At 39.3% G+C, this 22,202-nt stretch overlaps 1 protein-coding gene across 2 annotated transcripts in view; it reads right to left on the minus strand.

Moving 5' to 3' along the window:
• Nucleotides 1–4,535: 4,535 nt before the first annotated feature.
• Nucleotides 4,536–22,202, minus strand: part of RETREG1 (reticulophagy regulator 1) — a 122,986-nt gene continuing 105,319 nt past the window's right edge. For both annotated transcript variants that reach the window (XM_079916361.1, XM_079916362.1), the window contains 6 exons: nucleotides 14,341–14,467; nucleotides 12,154–12,238; nucleotides 10,087–10,224; nucleotides 9,244–9,308; nucleotides 8,921–9,047; nucleotides 4,536–6,771 (listed from right to left, as the gene is read on the minus strand). In XM_079916361.1, coding sequence (XP_079772487.1) covers nucleotides 6,284–6,771; nucleotides 8,921–9,047; nucleotides 9,244–9,308; nucleotides 10,087–10,224; nucleotides 12,154–12,238; nucleotides 14,341–14,467 — 1,030 coding nt within the window. In that variant the 3' untranslated portion in view covers nucleotides 4,536–6,283. The remainder of the gene's footprint in view (nucleotides 6,772–8,920; nucleotides 9,048–9,243; nucleotides 9,309–10,086; nucleotides 10,225–12,153; nucleotides 12,239–14,340; nucleotides 14,468–22,202) is intronic.

Genomic DNA, 22,202 nt, shown 5'->3' on the forward strand with positions numbered 1-22,202 from the left:
GTTGACAGTTCAGATGGGTGGGTCCTGAGAGAGAGGGGACAATAAGGACTTCATCTGCAAGTGGAAAAGTGGGCGGGCGCACCTAGAAGAGAAAATAAGGGACATATTTAGGAAGACAAGAAGTCTAGTTTTCTTGAGGCAAAAGATAGGGGAAAGAAGACTAGGAGGTTTTAAGGTATCACTGGGTAAAGAGTTGAATTCTAGAGTTTGCTGTTCATTTTTCAGTTGGTGAACAGTAGGACTCCAAGAGTGTTTCAGTTTTTATGGGCATGAGGAATAGAACTGGACCTCGAATAGATCCAGCAGCAGTATCTGTAACTGATTGGAGAAATACCAGAAAGGAGCAGGTCTATAGCCAGTAGGTCCTTGGTAAATGCAAGCCCTTTGGCCAAGAGACCTTCGAGTTAAATTTCTCCATGGCATATCTAGGGTATTATGTTAATGTGTCTAAACTCTGCTGATAATACTATCAAGAATTTTTATTACCAAATTAATCATTCTTCCAAAGAATTTAAACTGAGTCTGCCCATGAAAAAATTTTAGCTTTGAAAATACTGGAAATTAGAATTTCTTCTGTGACAGAGCTCTTAAAAACTAATTCACTTACCAAATTATTGAAGTTACTCTACACACTGTAAAAGTGACAGTACCCACGATGATGTTCTTTTTCAGCTTGGATGACACTGGGCTGGTGATCTTTGATAATTACAAATTTTAAGACAGGGGCTTCCCTGGTGGCGCAGTGGTTGAGAGTCCGCCTGCCGATGCAGGGGACACGGGTTCGTGCCCAGGTCTGGGAAGATCCCACATGCCGCGGAGCGGCTGGTCCTGTGAGCCATGGCCTCTGAGCCTGCGCGTCCGGAGCCTATGCTCCGCAACGGAGAAGCCACAACAGTGAGAAGCCCCGTACTGCAAAAAAAAAAAAAAAAAAAAAAAAAATTTAAGACTAATAAGGTCATCTTCAAGTCAGTTGATACTACTTTCCACATTCCTATATTGCAGTGGCAATTTGATTTTTAAAGGGAAAAGTATGAAGGTGATTGGATTAGTTGAGGCTAACTTATAGGGGGTAATAAATATAGAATATAAAACATATATTTATTAAATGATTTACAACTTCTCTGACTTCTGTGTTCATAAAAATGTTAAGTAAAGCATTATGATTTTTAATAAACAATTTAAAAACATTTTACTACCTCTTAGTTTTTCGATATCTAGATATGCAAAGTTTTCTTAAATTAACAAGGGATTGAAATGTATAGCACAATCTGGTTATTGCAGCATTTAAAACAGTTTGGATCAGCTGATTTGTGGATTCTTTGAAAAAAGAAAAATTAATCAAGTCAAATAAAATCAATCTTTAATATTTAGTGAAATTCTGTTAAACTATTACCAACATCATTCTTTTTTTAATTAATTAATTAATTAATTAATTATTTTTGGCTGCATTGGGTCTCATTGCTGCACGCGGGCTTTCTCTAGTTGTGGTGAGCAGGGGCTACTCTTCATTGCGGTGTGTGGGCTTCTCATTGCGGTGGCTCTTGTTGTGGAGCCTGGGCTCTAGGCGCGTGGGCTTCAGTAGTTGTGGCTCTCGGGCTCTAGAGCACAGGCTCAGTAGTTGTGGCTCACAGGCTTTGTTGCTCTGTGGCATGTGGGATCTTCCTGGACCAGGGCTCGAACCCGTGTCCCCTGCATGGCAGGTGGATTCTTAACCACTGCGCCACCAGGGAAGCCAATAAATATGATCATTCTTAATGTATTTTAAAAAAATGAAAACTATTAGGTAGTGTGACATATTAGAAAGAGAATAGGCTTTGGGGTCAAACTGGCTTTTCCTCTTAGTAGTTGTGTGACTTTGGACAATTTATTTGACCCCATCCTTCTGAGAAAAGCTCTTAATACCACTTAATTGTAGTCATGAGGATTACACAGGACCCTAACTGTAACTGAGTGTTTTCTACGTATTAGACCAAGGATTGGCAAACTTTTCCTATAAAAGGACAGATAGTGAATATACTAGGCTTTGTAGGCCTATGGTTTCATCACAACTATTCAACTTTTCTGTTTTAGCATAAAAGGATGCATAGACAGTACATAAATGAGTGTGGCCCTCTTCTAATAAAACATTCTTTATGGGTGCTGAATTTTGAATTTCATGTATTTTTCATATGTCATAAAATAGTCTTCTGGGTTTTTTGGAACTATTTTAAAATATTTATATATTTTTTTAAAATTTATTTATTTTTGGCTGCATTGGGTCTTCGTTGCTACGAGCGGGCTTTCTCTAGTTGCAGCCAGAGGGAGCTACTCTTCGTTGCAGGGCACGGGCTTCTTATTGCAGCGACTTCTCTTGTTGTGGAGCACGCGCTCTAGGCACACGGGCTTCAGTAGTTGTGGCATGTGGGCTGAGTTGCTCTGCAGCATGTGGGATCTTCCCAGACCAGGGCTCGAACCCATGTACCTTGCATTCGCAGGCAGATTCTTAACCACTGTGCCACCAGGGAAGTCCAGAAAAAGAAAATTATATTTTTAAATATTCCATAAAAACAGGTGGCAGGCCAGATTTGGCCCATGGGTGGTAGTTTGCCAACCCCAGTCTTAAACATTTAATCTTATAACATACTATGAGGCAGGTGCTTTATCTTAATTTTATAGGTGAAGGAAACAAGTACAGATGTTAGGTGACTTTCAGTCCCGCAGCCAGGATGTGTTAGAACCATTCACAATGACTAATGTAGAACCTTACACATGTTTCAGAGTCAAATGAAATAACAGACAATTTGGCAACACTGTCTATCCTCTTTTTCTACAGGATTTATTGGATTATAAGGCCAATATCATGCTAGGCCCATTAAAAGAACTTTAGAGTCTGTTTTGTAAGCAGGTTCTTGTTGATTGACTTTTCTTTAATGTTCAAAAAGATGGCTTAGCTGAAATAGGAAAAAGATCACTATCTTGGTTTTATACAGCTTTTTTTCCCCCGAAAATGCTTCAGGCATTTTTCTTTTTTCATTCATTCTCAAAACATCCCTGTGTGAGAGGATAGGAATTAGCTTCCTAATTTTATGTTTGGGGAAACTGAGGTGGTGGTTTGAGATGCTATGCGACTTGACATTGTGTCTTAGGGTCATAATGTTAACATCAGAACCCAGACCTCATAATTCTGACATCCCATCCTACCTTAAGTGCTTCAGTGGAAAAGGAGGAATAATATACAGAAATATAGCTCAGAGACTGTGTCTTCATTGTGATACACGTGACCTGTGACACATGTAGTTTAGGAAGGGTAGTAGTTTAGGAAGGGTTTTCAAAATAATTTCTTATCTCATAACTAACATAGCCAGAGCAGTATAAGGAACTACCTAAGGTAGTTTATAAGGTAGTTTATACCTAAGGTATAAACAGAAAAGGAAAACTTTTAAATCGCTTTTTTCTTAAATGTAGATTTGCTTCTGGCCTAAAATCAGTAGTTTGCTGGCACTTTGCCACTTTTTAAAAAGGAATAAAGTCGCACTTATTTCAAATGTAAGCGTGACATGCCAAAATATGTGGAGGATGTTTGCCACTTGCCAAACCTCATAAAAGTTTCTTTTCCTAACATTCTACTAAATTGGGGAGGGAGCAGTTTTAAAAAATCACTTCTGAAGATTTTTAGGGTACATAAAAAGTAAAGATGTTCAGAATGAGAATATAAATATCGCTTTAAGCCTGGATTGACCTTCCAAAACAAGCTTGAACTTCAGCCCTGCTTTATTGCTTCAGATCAAAATGCATGATCAGTGTATGCTATTCCCACTGTATGGTTTTGCTCAGCATTTCCTACAGGAAGTGAACAAAACATCTTTCTACAGCTCCTCTACAATTAAGAAATATCCATGCTTCACATTTTAATGACTGTATAAATTCTCATGGTAAGGAATCTGTAGTTTCCCACTGTACTGAATCAATCACAGGGTTTATTGTTAGTCCATCTTAAAGCCAGAAACAGGACTATATAATGTTCCCCCCACCCTATCCCCCGCCAAACACACACACACACACACACACACACACACACACACACACACACACACACACACACAGAAAACGAAACCCCTTGACATCCCTATGTTTGATAGTATTAAGAGTACCATTATTACATTGTGTAAATTTATAGCCACATATATTCTGGAACAAATACTACTGAGGTGCATGTGTGGTTATAATCCTACTGCCCACAGAGAGCTGGTATGTCTCCACCATAGGGCTGTAACACATTTTTCTACCCTAACAACCTCCCCAAACCCCTTTTAATTTATAGTTTATAACATCTGATTCTGGCTTTACTGTTCATGCCATCAAATCGTGAGTTTATCTCCTTGTAAGCTTGTCCAGTGACTTGTAACACATTCTTTAATTACTTAAGTTATGTAACTTCTCGTTTTCCCCTCAATGAAGAAACTGAAAAGACCTTTAAACTTTCTGACTTCATGGCCAAGAATATTTTTTAAGTGAAGAAACATACACATAAAAAAATAATAAACCTGGTAACAAACTATTTTATAAATACGTGACTGTATTTTTCTTCATGTCCAGAAACTCTTACTGAAATAGAATTCAGGTATATTCCTTGCAAACCCACACAGTTCATACATCTAACACCAGGTTTTCATTTGTACCGAAACGGGCAAGATAATGAAGGCACAGGCTCAATTTGTATCAGTAAAGGACTCAAACACAGTCAAGAGGCACTAATGACATAGAAGCATCGTCAATCACGAAAAGCAAGTGTTCAGAGTCTGCAGTAACTTCTCTCCCTTTAATATTTGGCAAAATTCAGTCTAGATATTTTAATACCTCAGAAAGAAAAAATAAATAAGAGATGCTACATTAAAATGTCAGATGACCTATCATTACTCTTTAGACATACAAGGGAAGGGATAAAGTAAAGGGAGGGGACCACAGATTTCCTATATTCTTGGATTATCCTTCCTTTCTGAGGGGCTCAGATGTCTGTGTGCATCTGTCAGAATGCCAGCTGTACCTGAAGATTGAAGAGATGGTTGGTAGTTGCTGACATGGTCCCTCAACACTATTAAAAGTTTCTATAGTAAAAGTTTCTATCACAAAAACAAAATTAGCTTGATTTCTTCTCTTTAGTCCTTTGTTAAACAGCTAAGTGAAATGTGGTTATTTAAAAGTGATCTAAAAAGTTTAAAATAAAGGAAAAATATATTCTAGCTTCCTAAGAAGAAACAGATTACAGATTTAGACTTCTATGGCAAATAAATACACTTGAAAACCAAGCAAGTTTCTCTCCTGTAGGAGAGTCAGACTACAAACAGTTCTCGTTTCTCTAAGGCTGATGACCACATCGCTCATAGAACATACCAGCAACTAGTTTCACAATTTTAAGAGACTTTTTCCATAATATGAAAGATGAGGTTTAACCTAGTTCTGAGCAGGCAGAATAGATCTGTACTCACAACATCCCTATCACAAATATATGACAATTGAACAACAAAGCACAGCCCGATCTCTGCTTACATCGAAACCACCGTCTACATGATATCTAATTACTTGCTTTCGATGGGTTAATACCACCTGTTGCAAGACTAGAGCTGGCAGTCAATGGAGCACGCCATTTACAAGGAAGCCTAAAGTCTACAACTGCAAAAATAACATGGAAATGTACTAGCCCATCCAACGTAGTTAAATATATTTTCAAAATTGTTCCTAGGAAATGAATTTTAATAGTATCTCCCAAGTCTTTCAACCAAAGTGACCTTGATCATTTTTGTCTTTTTACATCAAAATCTACCAAAATTTTTTGACTGTTTCCAAGTATTAGGAACAGAGGGGCCAATATAGCATGTTTCACAATTAACTGTTAATATTTCAGCGAGTTACAATAAACTGTTTTTGCATGCTTGAAAAAATAATTGTGAAGAAAAAATACGGAATACTAATGGGAGGACCTCAATAATTGGGTGTTTTCATTTTGCTTTAAAAACAACCTCTAATATTCAACTCTGACAATGCAGTAAATATATATACATATATATAAAGTTCATTTCCATGCGCATTACATAAAAATAACTATGAGAAATATCAATCTATCAGTGTCAGCTGATATATATCCAATTAACTCACTGCAGAAGGGAAAAAAAAAGGCCAACAAAATTCTAAAGTAATCAGTAAAGCTCACAGTTCGAAAAGTTTTTTTTTCCTTTTTTTCTTTTTTTGCTTGTTTGAATTTTTTTGGTAGTTTGTCTGTGCTCTGTCATACAAGCTGATTCCCAGACTAATGGCCTCCGAGTAGATTTGAAAGAAAGCCTGAAGACTTCTTATTTTGCGGTGCTTCTGCTTCCTGGTCTTGTGAAAGCCCCAATTCACTCTCAATTTGGTCGAGCTCTGACTGGTCCAGTAGTTCAAAATCATCCCCTTCGTCTGTGTCCTCCCCTGGGCTGGGAGCAGCCTGAGACAGTGTTTGCTGCATGCCTGCTAACTGGTCTTTAACGGCGGCAGTCACCGCAGCGGTGATGACGTCCCCAGCCAGGTTGCTCATCAGGTGGAAGGTTTGGTCACCGCTCAGAGGAAGGGTGAGACCAGCCACTGACTGCTTCTCTGAGCTGGGTCTGGGACCGCGGTCCAACTGCTCCTTTCTTCTCTTGAGCTCAGTGGGCAAGCCAAGGCTTAATTCATCTTCATCGTTTGTTCCTGTGCCATTTTCTAGAGATGGAAAATCTGAAAGGTCTCGAGAGAAAACTTCCTCACTAGGTCGGTCAAGATCTGTGAAATGTAGAACAGAAGTTCATGCTTAAGCACCATAATAAATTTTTTTTTATGATTCAACTTCTAAGTTATAAAGTAGTCATTGATAAACCTTTACTATCTCAGATATACAAAAAAAGAAAGTCAAAGGTTTATAAGACCCTGTAATAAACCATAATAAATTTGAAATCAGAGAATTGTCTAAAAGATCCCTGCTTTTAATTGGAATCCTCTGAATCACTCTGGCATTCATCTAGCCTCCCATCAGACCCCCCCAAGTCTGGGACACTCTCTCCACAAGTACACACAAACACTACATGTCCCCCCATGGCCTTAGCTTTCCTCTTAAACACAAAAAGTGTGTAATGACTTACTATTCAACCTGTCTTAACGTCAGCTTGGAGCTCTGACTAGAGTTTAAACGTTCACCAAAATTTCATCCTGCTCCTGGGGAGGGGATTAGCTTAAGCCAATGTGGATATGTATAATCCAAAATAAAAAATATTTCAATTGGACGTTTTCATAGATTTGGGTCCAGCAGATGGTGACTATTATCCAGCCTTTGCATTTTCATTCATGGAGATCTGTTTGAGTATCTGTAACTGTGTTTGTTTAAAGCAATGAGTTAAAAGAAGCTGCTGTTCCTTCTATTCCATATTCAACCTAAGAGCTTATGGAAACATTTAGCTTTCCATGAATATAGCTGAAATTAACCATACCGTTTTAGCAAAATATAGGTCCTGAATATATACAGGAACGCTTTAAGATTTGGGACATTTGAAAGCAATGTCAGGTTAGTAGGCAGACAGTGATTTCATTGTTTTTCACTTTTCACAGAAAATCCTTCAGTAACTCTTTGGAATCTTCAAGTTAATTAATGAAAGCCTTCTATATGGGTTCCATTATTGTTGCTCCCTTTGTTGTGTAAATCTGAGATAGGATGCTTAAGGACAAAGGGTTTGTTTTACTGGTCTTGTAGGTATGTACAGCTTGTAGAGCTTGAGAGGACTTCAGTGACCCTCTTGTTCTAATGCACTTTAAAGATGAGGAAATTGAGATCCACAGAAATCATGTCACCTGTTCAAGGTCATACAATAAAGTTAATGACAAAAGCAAGGCTACACTTGGGTCTCCCAATCTCCAAACCTGTATTTTTTCAACACTACACAGCCTTCTTCCTTCCTCTAGAAAAAGAAAGTGTGTTCTTGCTTATAAAGACACATATAAAATAATTTATTCATAATCCTCCATTATAACCTGCTTATATTTTCAGTATATTGTTAAAATGACTTGAAATAATCCAATGAGGCTAGCGAAAGTTATTGCACAAGACTTGTCTCAAATTTCATTTTAAATTGTACTTAACCTAATTATAAAAGATAAGAAAGCTTTTTTTTTTTTAAACTAACTTGGAAGAAAAACAAGTTAGTTAAAAAAAAAAAGTATATGAGAAACCCTGAAATCAGCTTTGGATTTGGGAAACTTGCCCCCCATGCTTCAGTCCCTCTTAATAAGGACTAGCCCTGGATATATGGGATTAGCTTCTCTCCTCCCCCGTCCCATTACTGCTATAAACAATGCCACCAGATAGTCCAGAAGTTAAGTTTTTTCATTGTCAATTGTTTGTTTTCAAAATAAAGGCAGATTTGGACATTGATTAGCTTAGATGTTTTTCTCATACTCTTCAAAAAAATAGCTTTTGAGATATAATTCATATACTATAAAACTTACCCTTTTAAAGTATATGATTAAGTGTTTTTTAATATATTCACAAAGCTGTTCAACATCACCACCATCTAATTCTAGAACAGTCTCATCATCCTAAAGAAACATATTAATTACCAGTCACCCACCATTCCCTCTTCCCCCAGCCGCTGGCAGCCACTAACCTATTTTCCTTCTGCACGATTTGCCTATTCTGGACATTTCATAGAAATGGAGTTACCCAAGGTGTGGACTTGTGTGTCTGGCTTCCTCCACTTTAGCATAACGTGTTTAAGGTTCAACCATGTTGTAGCAAACGTGAGTACTTCATTTTTATAGCCAAGTGAGATTCCATTGTGCAGATGTACCACACCTTGTTTATCCAGTCAGCAGTTGACAGATTAAATACCTTTGCACGCACTCATAATTATACAAATCAGAGCATCTAGGAGTGTGAGCATACCGTCAGAAGTGTCCGTCTGTGGAGTGTATCCTTCTGAAAGGTTGAAGGTCCCATTGTCAGTCCAGGAGACCTCGGACACATCTGTGTCAGACACAGACAACTCTTTGGCGGCAACGGTCAGGCTAATCTGTGTTAATATAAATACCAGTGACACATTTCAAACTTCTGTGGGGAATCTTTTGAAACATTTTCCTTTCGATATTGTTCAATCATCTTAGAGAAACAGGAGGAGTCTATTAAGAATATCATTCCAGTTTTGGTACATTTAGATAAATTTACAGTCAAACCACACAGGAACAAATTGAAAACTAAACAAAAAATACCTTAGGACAGAGAGCTGAAAAGTCTAATTCACTGTCATCTTTGTGACTTTTTTCTTTATCTGCTTCTGTTGGGAAAAAATTTGGAAGCTTTCAGTTTCCTGGCCAGCTTAGACAGCGTGTATTTTACCCATTAGATATCCTTATCCCACCTTCCTCATATTCTCCAACGCCTCCACGTAATTAAATGTTTGCACATAACAAGGTACACGTATTTGCAACTGTTTGGTTTCCGAGGGAAATGGTCCATATCAGTGGTCCTCATAGTGTGGCCCCTGGACTTTTAGAAAGGCAAATCCCCAGGCCCTCCCCTAGACCAGCTGAATCAGAAACTCTGGGGTATGGGCCCCGCAATCTAAGCTTTAATAAGCTCTTCAGACAATTCCGATGCTCCCTGTAGTTTGAGAATCTGTAAGGTCACAAGCCAAGTTAAAAAGTGAACAAGGAGCACATTAGTCTTCCCCCTATTTTCTTTTCCTTCCCGTTCTACTGGCCCCCTCTTACAGGGCTCCCACACACAGCCCTACCTGTGTCATTTGTTATTTGCAACCGTCTACTCCCAAAGAAAACGATTTAGAGAAAATAAATGATAAGTAGCAAATACAGAAGTGTTGAAGCCTTTTCTCTCTCCCCTGACAATTTGGATTAAAAAGGCGATTTGTTTTATGTTTGAGAAAAGCATAAAAGCCTAAAACAGGAAAAAGCTATGTTACTTTGGGGGGATTTGCTTCTGTAGTAATATGTGGTGAAAGGCTAAAACACCCTGAAATATATTAAAGGTGATTTCATAATAGCCAGCTGATGTCTCATCTCATGCGTGGAATCTAAAATTCAAACGTTACCTACCAGCTCTCTCACGTTTCTTCTGGTTAATATATTCTCTGATTCCAAAATCTAGTTTCAGCAGAAATGACTTGATTTTGTTGTATATTTTTTGTCCAATATCATTACACTTAAAAAATGGACACAGAAATGCACATAGTACTGCAAGATAAGGAGGAAGAGAGTTTAAGGAAAGTGACCTTACTTTCCAAAGGCTACATCTTAGTATGTCACAAAATTATTTCAGTTCCCTTACGGACAAATTGGGTTTTTTTTCTTAAGGAAGCGCCTCTGTGAAATAAGTCCATAGTTTTTATTCTTCCCCCTGTAATGAAACCATTTTCTCCTATATACACACAACCCAACAGTCATGGTTTTCAAAGACTTGCAATTAGATAACTCCATCCCTTCAATCCTCTTACCCTCAAAATTTATACAAAGGTTACGTGCTTTCCCGACAACAGTCCTGGATTAAAATATCAACTCTACTTATTTGTTAAATGATCATTTCTCCATAGAAACGTTATTAACTATCTGTTAGCCTCTCGTCAGTAATACTGGGATAATAACCTCATCTCTTGGGGTTGCTGGGAAGGATAAATGAGATAAATACAGACCATCTGAATAATGCCTTGCCCGTATTAGACTCGCTTTCCCTAGCTCTCTTCTCCTTTCCCTCCTAAACAAGGCAGATCAAAGGGCTGATATTCCACAGGAGTTCTACTTGGGAGAACGGATGTGAGCTCTGACCATTGGCCCTTTGTGTGAGGCATGAGGAATACAAAAAGAAATGAAGATCAACACAGGAAAGGCGTTGTATTCCCTACTGTTTATTTCTCTGCTGTTGTTAGGACACGTGCCCATTTACCTTTTAAATAGGAGTTGCAAACTCAAATATCTCTAGAAGACAAGGAGGTATCTCTAAATGTTAAAGGCTGGTGCGAGAAAACTAGGGAGATACGAGGGTTGGTTGGGTGGAGAGCGACTGCCCCATCTAAAGGCGGCAGGGCCAGATCTTTATATTTTTTAGGAGAAGCAGGAAATCGAAACTTTTTTTACAGCACTTTTGAGCTACAATTGACATACAATAAACTGCACATATTTAAAGTGTACAATTTGATGTTTTGACATATGCATACAACTAAGAAACTGTCATCATGATAAAGATAGTGACCATACCACCCCCAAAAGTTTCCTCATGTTTCTCTTAATCCCTCCCTCTGGTCTTTCCCTGCCCTACCCGCCTCATCCCCAGGCAACCATTTATGTGCTCTGTCACTAAAGATTAGTTTGAATTATATATAAATGGAATCAAACAGTATGTAGTCTTTTTTTTTACCTGGCTTCTCCCACCCAATCTAATTATTTTGAGATTCATCCAGACTGTTGCATACATCACTTTTTTAGTGCTGAGTAGTAATCCATTGTATGGATGTACCACAGTTTGTTCACCCATCTATTTGTTGATGGACATATGAATTGTCTTCTGGTTTTGGCTAACACAAATAAAGCCACTATGAACATTTGTGGACAAGTCTTTGTATAGGTGTATGCTTTCACTTCTCTTGGGAGAACACCTAGCTGTGGAATGCCTCGGTCACATAGTAGCTTTTAAAAAACTACCAAACTGTTATCCAAAGTGGTTGTACCATTCTACCTACCCACCATATCCTGGCTAACACTTGATATAGTCAGTATTTTTAATTTCAGCCGTTTTGGTGGGGATATAATGGTGTCTCATTGTGGTTTTAATTATATTTTGAGCCGCAGATCATGCACAACGGCAAAAGTACTCACGTATTTGTGGGGGGTGGAGAGTGGAGCTTGTTTACAGCTTTATTGACATAATTTAAAATAAAATGAATCACTTATATATAACCTTGCATTTTGACAGCTATTCTTATAATTTTGAAATAGCAACATGTCTCTAGAGAAAGGAGAAACTTTGTACAGCAGGAAATTAAAGAATAATCAACTTGCTTTATAATCAAGAACACATCCCTCCTCTTCTAAACTGTGGAACGTCTTGTAGACCATTAAATGATACCATATGTGTCACATCAATTAGACAAAATGTTCTACTATACTTACACAGTAGATAGCTCAGTATAACCCCAGGAATGTAACTTCCCAAGATCGTAAAAAAGGTGCATACACTGCAGACCAGGAGACAAAACTAAAAATAATAGAAGCAACATGTGACAGTTGTACATAACATCAAGATACTTTAGAGCACAGGATATACACAAAATTATTGATCTATATGCCATCTATCATGTTATGGCAAATGTCTTTCAAACAGTGTTCTCTGCACTTAGATCTGACTAATGACTGCTGTGTTCAACCAGCCTTAGCCCACTTTAACATTAAGTGATAATCATTTGGAAGGTTCCAGAAGCTAACGTCTGGCACAGAGAACAACATCTCCCATTAATCATGCCTGCAGCTGTATTACCAGATGCAAGAGACCTGAAGAATAGTATGTACCCAGAAACTTGTTTTACTCAGGGTCACTCGCTGAAAACAATGCAGCCCGGTAATGAAATCTGTAGGTTCAAACTGTTTCTATAAATCCACAGAAATTCATAAACACAGCAAAACATGTTATAGAAATGAGAGGTATTTACATAAATATAACAGTAATTTGCACAGCTGATAAGCAGCTGGGATAAATCGACTGGCCATTACTATCCTCCTTCCTAACCATATCTGTCCGGCCAATGCAAGTAAATTCCACCAGTGAAATTTGATTATATTCTTTCTGTCAGTTGAAGCCAAAAGAATCTTGGTTGTTTTAAGTAAGTAAAACATCAAGACAGAAAAATTCTCCCATAAAGTCTTCACTTCTTTTTCACACTCTATTATTTAAAATAAACTATCTTACTTCTTTGCTTTCCCTTTAAATTATGGTACTAAATTTCACTGATCAGCCAAAAAAATTCATTAAGGGAATTTCAAAAAGACACACAAGGAAAGGATACAGAACTCTGATCAATAACTGATTAAGAGAAACAGCAAGGGGGTCTAAAATTCAGATTAACTTTGATTTTTCATTCTTGGCACAGGGTTAATAAATTCACTAGTCAAAAGGAAAACAAAATTAAGAGCTGTTTCTCAAACATCAGGGATCCTTGAAGAATACGGAATTCTAATAGCAAAATGGAAGAGGAAAGACCATAAAAGTTAAAAGAACAAATAAAAGCATTACTATATCCAGAATTCAGTTTCACGAAGGGATTTCATATTATCCACTAAATTTGTAGCATCGTTTTCTTACGTTAATTGACTTGGGGTATATTAATGCAACCCAATGCAGAAGTTTAAGTTCAGAATCTTCTAAAAATGTGTTTAATCATCTCAGTAAAATAAGCATCAAAAACACAAGTCACCCCACCCCGCTACCATGTTGATATCTTTTCTAAAAATCAGCTTCAGTGATTAAAATAACTTATCCATATACAATGTTGCAACTTTAGTATGCTCAAAATGTGTCCGAATATAGTTCTATTACTCATTGAAGTCAGATTTCCTGTAACACGGTACAAAGAGAGGGATTTTAAATGAAGACATTCCTAAGTTCTTCCTTCCAACTACAGGTGGACATTCGTTTCCATAGCAGTGGAAGGGAAGGGGTCTATTGATGGTTCTGTAGCTCACCCGTGCTGTCAAGATACAGTGGAAGCTGCCTCTACACATAAAAAGCCTACAGTGGGCATTTCTTGTAACCCCTTTCAAACCACTCAACTCTCTCCTCGTGGGTTTTCATCTTTGTTGGGAAAATACTCATTCCATTTATATAATCACTGTGGATGTTTCTGCCAAAGATTTTCTTTCTTAAGTAAAGCATACAAGAATCTCCACCTTTTAGACTGAAAGTGAGACTCAGTTACCTCCAAAAACACCCTCAAAGGGCTATGTGTTCCTTTGACTTGAGAACCAGCCTAGATAATATAAACTGAAATTCTTAATAACATGTTTTTATCCTTGGTCTGGCTGAGAGGACAAATCATCATTCATTTTAGTTAATAAGCTACATAAATACGGATAAAATAGAAATCCAATCCAATTTCAAAATATAAGGTTAAGGATTTTCTAGTGCTAACAACACTAACATCTCTGAACCTCGCTAATATCAGTTTTTATGGCACGTGTTCGTAGTGTATTATATTCAGAATTGGAGAACCCTTACAGGCTGATAAAATAGGTTAATTCATTTGTTTCCAAGTTTATTTCACATTTTAAAGCACACACATCATTCTCCTTTTCTGGAAAACTTGCCTTGCCGGGGCTCTGCTGTTTAAACAGAGACATTTCTTGAAGAAATATGCTGAAATTCATCCAAGATTCTGCAAGACAGTGGCTGAGCCTGGGTCTTTCATCTGGTTTGGAATTGATAACTTCCCAGCTAAAAGAGAAAAAGAAAACCAAAACTTTTCACTGAATTGTGGATGATTCACTCAACATTTATTGCTTTAGCAGATATTCATTGAGCACCTCCTAGGAGGCACACTCTCTGGAAGAGCCATGTGAATTCAGAGATGAACAAGCCAGACACCTGTCTAAGGAAGATCACAGGCCAAGGCGAGCAACGAGCTCCACGATTATCTGGTCACAACGAAGGAAAAATAGAGGGTGGAGGCTTTGGGGCGTCTTCTCTGAAGATGTCACTTTTAGGCTATGATCTGGATTTGCACTATTTACCATAAAGGCTTGGAAGGGCTCCAGACAGAACAATGTACAGCATGTGCAAGAGGTCCTGTTGTGAGAAGGAGCTAAAGCACCATTGGTCCCAGTATGGCTGCAGGAGAGCGAACCAGAGAACAGCATTGCAGGGAGCTGGGATGGCAGGAAGAAACCTGACCATACAGGGCCTTGTGGGATTGTCAGAAATGGTTTAAACCTTAAAGGTAGTAAAGCCACAGTACTTTTAAAGAAACCTTGGCTTTAATCTTATCATTGTCCTCGTCATCAACATGAACAAAGCATTTTCGGTCCACAGTTGATCCCTGTACGATGCTGCAGTTAATCCACCTATGTATAATTTATTGTTGGCCCTTCATATCTGTGGTTCCTCTGCATCCACAAATTTAGCCAACGACAGACCCTGTTGCACCGTAGAATTTACTACTGATAAACATCCACTCTAAGAGGACCCACGCAGTTCAAACCCAGGTTGTTCAAGGGTCGACTCTGTTGGTCAACTCAGTAGAAAACTGTCAAACTCAACAGGATCTCACAATACCCCGTATTTGTCTAGACTATCTTTTCCCGATCATCATCACAGAATGCGCTGGATGTGGTGTGTGTGCCAGGCACGTGCTGTGTGTGGGTCCCCGCCTTCCCACAGGAATGGTAGTGAGCTGAAAACTAGTAACAAACGCTCCAGGAAGAAGACATGCAAATACTGGGCATCTCCTGAAGTTACAATGCCATCAAGTTCAAATCCCACTCCTGCAATCCTAACTCATCACATAAATATACCAGCTCAAACAAGCTCTATTAACGATACCCAAATTCATTTATTACACAGATACTTTTAAACAAATGTGTCTAGCAGAGGACACACTGTTAGTGAAGTGTCCTCTGAGCTATGACTGCAAGGGTGTCAGGGTGAGACTGATCTCTGGATTCAACTCCAGTAGCCCTGTGACAAATTAAAACTACTTTGGCCCTTAGATGCTCAACTACCCAGAAATTGTGTACATTGAGATTCTGTTTCTTTTTAATAAACTTTCAAATCAAGGAAATTGTAAATTAAATAATACATTTCCCTTTATAATATAAATTTTAAGTTATATTTAAACGAGTGCAATAGCATTAAAAAAGCAAAAAAAAAAAAAAAAAAAGTAGTTCTTGTCCTTCCTCTTTGTTCTATCAGCCTCAACCAATGCTCTGCCAGAGAGTCACTGAGCTGCCCGGTGTTCAGGCTGATGCTACTCCACGAGGTAGACATTTGCCAAATGATTTCCCGACTGTTGTAAGAAATGAACTTTTGGGGACGTTTAGCTATCAGTTTATGCCTTCATTAACTCTTCCCACGCTCGAACCACTGAGCAAGCCTGTTTACATTGGTGACCAAATCTAGCACTATGCATATCCTACGAATGATTCCAGACCTATTAAAAGAAACACTAAGTTTTTATGTTACATATAGTGGCCACTATCTGTAACAAAATCTTGCCAGTATGTCAGCTTAATGGGAAAAGATTTTGTACAGGAGACTAAAAACTGAAATTGAACTGTGGCTTCCTTTCTAGAACAACATAGGCTTGTTACAAATTGGCAAGGGTAGGCTACTCTACTGCTCAGTGTATGACATAAATACAGATTTTAATTTCTGCTCTCTGTGCATACTGAGTAGTATTAAAGGATTTGGTTAACCTGTCTGGCAAATATAATTCTAACAAAAATCAACGAAAAACTTATAATGGAACTGTATATTATTATTTTAACAATTCCAATGGAATGGGTGAACATTTTGTATTTTGAAGCAAATTTTAAATATACTTCCATTAGGATAATGAACAAATAAAGTGAGTTGTGTTCAAAAATGAAAGATGGGCTTCCCTGGTGGCGCAGTGGTTAAGAATCCACCTGCCAATGCAGGGGACACAGCTTCGAGCCCTGGTCCAGGAAGATCCCACATGCGGCAGAGCAACTAAGCCCGTGCGCCCCAACTACTGAGCCTGCGCTCTAGAGCCCGCGAGTCACAACTACTGAGCCCGCGTGCCACAACTACTGAAGCCCATGTGCCTAGACCCTGTGCTCTGCAACAAGAGAAGCCACCGCAATGAGAAGCCCGTGCACCGCAACGAAGAGTAGCCCCCGCTCGCCGCAGCTAGAGAAAGCCCGCGCGCAGCAACGAAGACCCAACGCAGCCAAAAATAAATAAATAAAAATAATAAAGTTCCCTTAAAATAAAACGAAGAAAGATGGAATGGATATGAAGGAACTCAAACTCCATGTTTATACCTGAACCTCAGGATCATAATGTTGAGAAAAACATCACAGAGGTACATACACAGCATGATTTCATTTATATAAAGCTCAAAATCACATTAAGCTAACAGATATTTAAGCAAGGAAATGATTAAAAAAAAAAAAACAAGATTCAGGAGAAGGGATACCTAAGATGGGGGTGTGTAGGGAATGAGACTTGAGATGGCAAGTGGGAGCTTCTTGGGTATTTGTCATATTCTATATCTTTTTTAGGTGCTGGGTACACAAGAATCAATGTATTTCTGTTCTTAAAGCTATACATGTACACACATATGGTCTTGATTTAAAATTCCTGGATACTTAAATGTATAATCATTCTTTCTATTTAATGAGTAACATTCTTACACGAGTATATCCCACTTCACATCCTATAGTCAAAATACAAGTGTTACCCCCTGTGACAGTACTTCGGGACAAAAAATTCCATTGTTACCTATATTTATTTTTAACAAAATCGCCTTAGGGAGTTCCCTGGTGGTCTAGTGGTTAGGACTCAGCACTTTCACTGCCGTGGCCCGGGTTCAGTCCCTGGTTGGGGAACTGAAATCCCACAAGCCGTGTGGCATGGCCAAATTTTTTTAAAAATCGCCTTGAACAATTCTAATGAGATCTGAATTACTGTTACCATCACAAACAGAAATGAGAAATGCATCCTGTAAGTCATGAAAGTATTATCTAACCAAATGGGTTTTGGGAAGAGTAGTAAACGTCTGAGATAAAATAAATGAATAGATTGTCCTGAATAAAATTAAATGGAAATATGTATGATTTCAGAAGAAAATCCGAATTCAAGGGCAAAGAAGAGGTGTCACTCTACATGTACACTCTAAATAAAACATGCACCTAGCCATCACTCTCTGGGAGTTTCATAATAGTTTTAAATTGTCCAGTGACTAATTCTGAGGACCAGTGGAACATACATTTCTAATGTCTTCCATTATATACAGTCTACCATTAATTTGTGTCACCACAGTTCAGTTTAGGGAATATAGTTACATCATATATTTGAATAATGCAGTTATGTAATTTAGAATAAGATGGGCCAATTGATGTCAGCTTTTCAAATTCCCTTCTTTTATAGACAAGGAAAGTGAAACCCACATTTTCTCAGCTAGTTCAGGGCAGAGCCTGACTGGAGACTCCTGATTTCCAACACAGTTCTCTTCCCTTTAAAACATGTGCCCCCTGCAAGGGAAGAACCAATTCAATGACATCTCCTCACTCTTTTCTAGAGTCAGGAGGAATGAGGTGTGATTGACCAGGATCAACACGGCATCATTTAAGACCTACCCATTCCGGAAAATAAGAGAACTTCCTGTGCAGAATCCAAATATTTATTGGAAAGTAAGATTCATACTTGATGGTTGGTCAACGATTAATACAAGTGACATCTGCACGTGTACACACACACACACACACAGGCTCTGAGTTGCTCCCTAACGAAACTCTAGGTTTTCCTAGAGAGCCCTGTCTAGAAAACACATAATCAGAGAAAGGATCTCCTGTGAATACTGGACGATGCTAGGGAAACAGATCTTTCACATGGTGTGTGGCTGTCTTCCCACCATCCTTGGCGCTGATCAATGTGCAACGAAAGGCCCAACAAACAGAAAAGGAGGCTGAAAAACAGTGTGAATCTTTACCAAGTCCTTCACCAAAGAGTGTAAGTCTTCTTAGTTGAAGCTCATTCAAGGGAGAAAATTAGCTACCAATGGCTTCAGCATGAATATTCCAGGGTTTAGTTTTTTTCTTCCATAGTTTCAGAGAGAACATGCATTTTCCAGGTTCAAAGGGAAGTAAGGTCCTTTTGTGGGTCTGTCTGTCCTTTCTTTCCTTCCCTTCTCTCTACCCTTGCTTGCTTCCTTCCTTCCTTCCAGCTAGTTTTCTCTCTCCTTTCTACCTCCCTCCAGCCAGGAGATAAGGACCTCTTAAGAGTCCCTCCCTTGTGACCACCAGCTCCAACTTCCCAGACTCTCCGAGAATCCAGTTCACGTGGTCCCCAGTGAGAAGCCACACCTCCCAGCCTTCCCACGGCCATGGCATCTTTCACATGGGTTCTGCCCAAGGATCTGCAGCTTGTGCAGAGCTTGCCAGAAAAGCTACCCAACGGAGGCCCTGGCAGATTCCGTTTAGTTACATTCTCCTTAAGAGAAACTAGAGGGACATATTTTTGACAAAAGACACTCGGCATGGTCAAGATAAGCAGCTGTTTACTGGTTCCACCAGTCCGAGAAGTTCTAAGGGAATAAGAATTAGAGAGATAGCCCCTCAGACAAGCAGCCTCGCTTTGGCACAGAAGGGAGCTCTGCTTGCCAGTAGAATCCGAAGCCAACACCCCTTCTTTCTGCCTCCATAACCCTACTAGAATACAATTAGGCATAGACGTTAGATGTGGCCAAAGTAATCTCGTTAGGCAGTTCCCACGTGGGAAGTGTGTGTGAACCCCAGGGCACTGTTTCAACAGCAGCTGTCACGGCCTCACTCCAGAAACTCTGATGGAGCAGGCCTGGGGTGACCTCAGAAACCTGCCTTTTGAATTAGTGTCCCAGGTGATTCTGAGGCACGTGTTTCTTATCCTAAGAGTTACAATAAGAAATACCCAGTGAAAAAGTGTCAGGCCGCACAGCAGGGAGGTGCCCCCCAGGTGGGTCCTGGCCACTACCTGAGTTGGGCATCAGAAGTGAGAGTCCAAAGAGGCTGGAGTTGGAGGGACAGAGTGTGGGGTGTAGAGCCTGCACAGAGAACACTGGCCACCTGCAGGGTCCCCTGGACCCTCCAGCTGAGGGCGCATGTGTGAGGCACAAGGCATGGGAAAGGACGAGAGGGAACAGAGTCCTGTGCTCACAGGGCTGGGAAGGATGCCTGGAAATCCTTCCCACCGACTAGACTGGAAAGCCTCAAAATTCACACGTCGGGTAGAGTACTCACAAGGGTCCTACCTCAGCAGCAGAGAATAATGAGCCCTAGACTGAATGCTGCTGTGGTCCTAACACATCTTGAAAGCAACGTCCAAAAGGATCCAACTGATTTCAAGTAATTTAACTGTGTGATTTAAGTAATTTAACGTAGGAATAAAAAGTGGTGAGTTTTGTTATGAACCAAATAACCCACATGGTCAAACAGATCTGAATGATTTTTTAAATTTTTCTTTCATACCTATCTTTTTTTTTTAGTTGAGTTTTCATTTATTTATAACATAGGAACTTACAAAAATGAAATTTTTAAAAGTATGTCATTTACAATGTCATCAAAAACACACCAAATTCCTAGGAATAGATGTTACTAAAGATGTATAAATCTCTACCCTAAAAACTACAAAACATTATTAAGAAAAGCTAAAGAAGACCTTAGTAAATGGAGGAATATGTTCAAGGAGTAGACATATTGGCATATTGTAAACATACCAGTTCTCCCCAATTTGACCTACAAATTCAAAATCTTATCAGAATTTATAATGCCAATTGGCTGCCTAATCCTAAAATTTAAATGGGAATTTAAAGTACCAAGAACAGCCAAGGAAATCTTGAAGAAGATAAACAAAGCTGCAGACATATGCTACCATATTTCAAGCCCTACTATAAACGCTATTGAATACACACACACACACACGTATGAACACATAACTATAATTTTTTCTTTTATCTTTTGTGTATAGTTTTTAGTGTAGAGGGTGATGCATCCTTTAGGACATTTGTTCCTAGAAATCCGATGGGTTTTGATGCTATCATGAATGATGTACTCTTTTAATATATGCATAGTGATTTCCTTGCACAGTATTTATGCAAGAAAATGGCAAACTAATCATGATAATAAATGATGACACTATAGTTCAGTGGGTAAAGAATTTTTTATTAACCGGTTTTCACTGAAGTATAGTTAATTTACAATGTTGTGTTAGTTTCAGGTGTACAGCAAAGTACTTTTCTTTTACATGATTGTGTACCTTCTTTCTTTAAAAGTCTACTTAACAAAACAGTCTTTAAGTGTTATATTCAAAGACCAATTAGCCTTTGCACAGTTTAAGGGCTCCATACATGAACCGTGAATGCACTTGGTTTTCAGGGTGCAGCACACAGTTCTCCCCGTTAGGGGGCTCTGTGAGACTAAGAAACGTGACACCCAGGTGCTCTTTAAAAATAGACGGTAATTCTGGAGGAGAGAACACGTGCCAGCAGCCTGCTACATCTCTTTCACCCCAAGCGTCTTTGAGCACAACCAAAAATTATGCTGAAATAAATGAATCCTGGCAGAGAACAGATAATGTGTCTCAGTGTCATTTCCCCTCCGTTCATTTCAATCACCATGCACTGAGTGCGGTTGTCTGTCTGTCACCAGTCCCGCCTCAGGGATTTCGCGATGACTAAGGCACAGCCTCTATCCTGACCCCAAAGTGATTTCTCCCTCGCTCGTGGTATATATGAAATTCACGTTTACAAAATGACATTTCATTGAATCTAGGGCTGTTGCGGGGGGCGGGGGGAAACATTCAAAAACTAAGCTGGGGATTGGATATATGAGGAGATCCTGTTGAATATAAGATACTCTCTTTTCATTATTGTACACTTTACGGGATAATAAATCTTTTTAGCTTATACTAGTCAACCTAAAAGTCAGAAGGTATTTTTATAACTGAAAGTAATTTTTCAAAGCAAAAAAAGGGATTTTTTAATATATCAAAGCTCAGATCCTTTCACATATTTCTTCAGCTTTAGATTTGCGGAGATGATTACCAACAAGAGACAGGAATCGTGGAGCAGATGGAGAGAGAAGGAGAGGAGTGTGAGGCGGAGGCAGAGGGCACAAACGAAGCCTGAAGGTCGGGTCTGAGTTCCTGGGTTCTGCTGAGCCCAAAACAAATTCAAACATGGACGTCCTCTTTGTGGAGCCCATTCCCTTTTTCACCTTAAGCTGGTTTCAGTTTGGTTTCTGGCATTTGCAATACAAAATAAAGTGCCACAGGGCTTCCCTGGTGGCACAGTGGTTGAGAGTCCGCCTGCCGATGCACAGGACACGGGCTCGTGCCCCGGTCCGGGAAGATCCCACATGCCGCGGAGCAGCTGTGCCCGTGAGCCATGGCCGCTGAGCCTGCGCGTCTGGAGCCTGTGCTCCGCAACGGGAGAGGCCACAACAGTGAGAGGCCT

The sequence above is a fragment of the Stenella coeruleoalba genome, assembly GCF_951394435.1.
Source record: "Stenella coeruleoalba genome assembly, chromosome: 3".
Classification (NCBI taxonomy): Eukaryota; Metazoa; Chordata; class Mammalia; order Artiodactyla; family Delphinidae; genus Stenella; species Stenella coeruleoalba.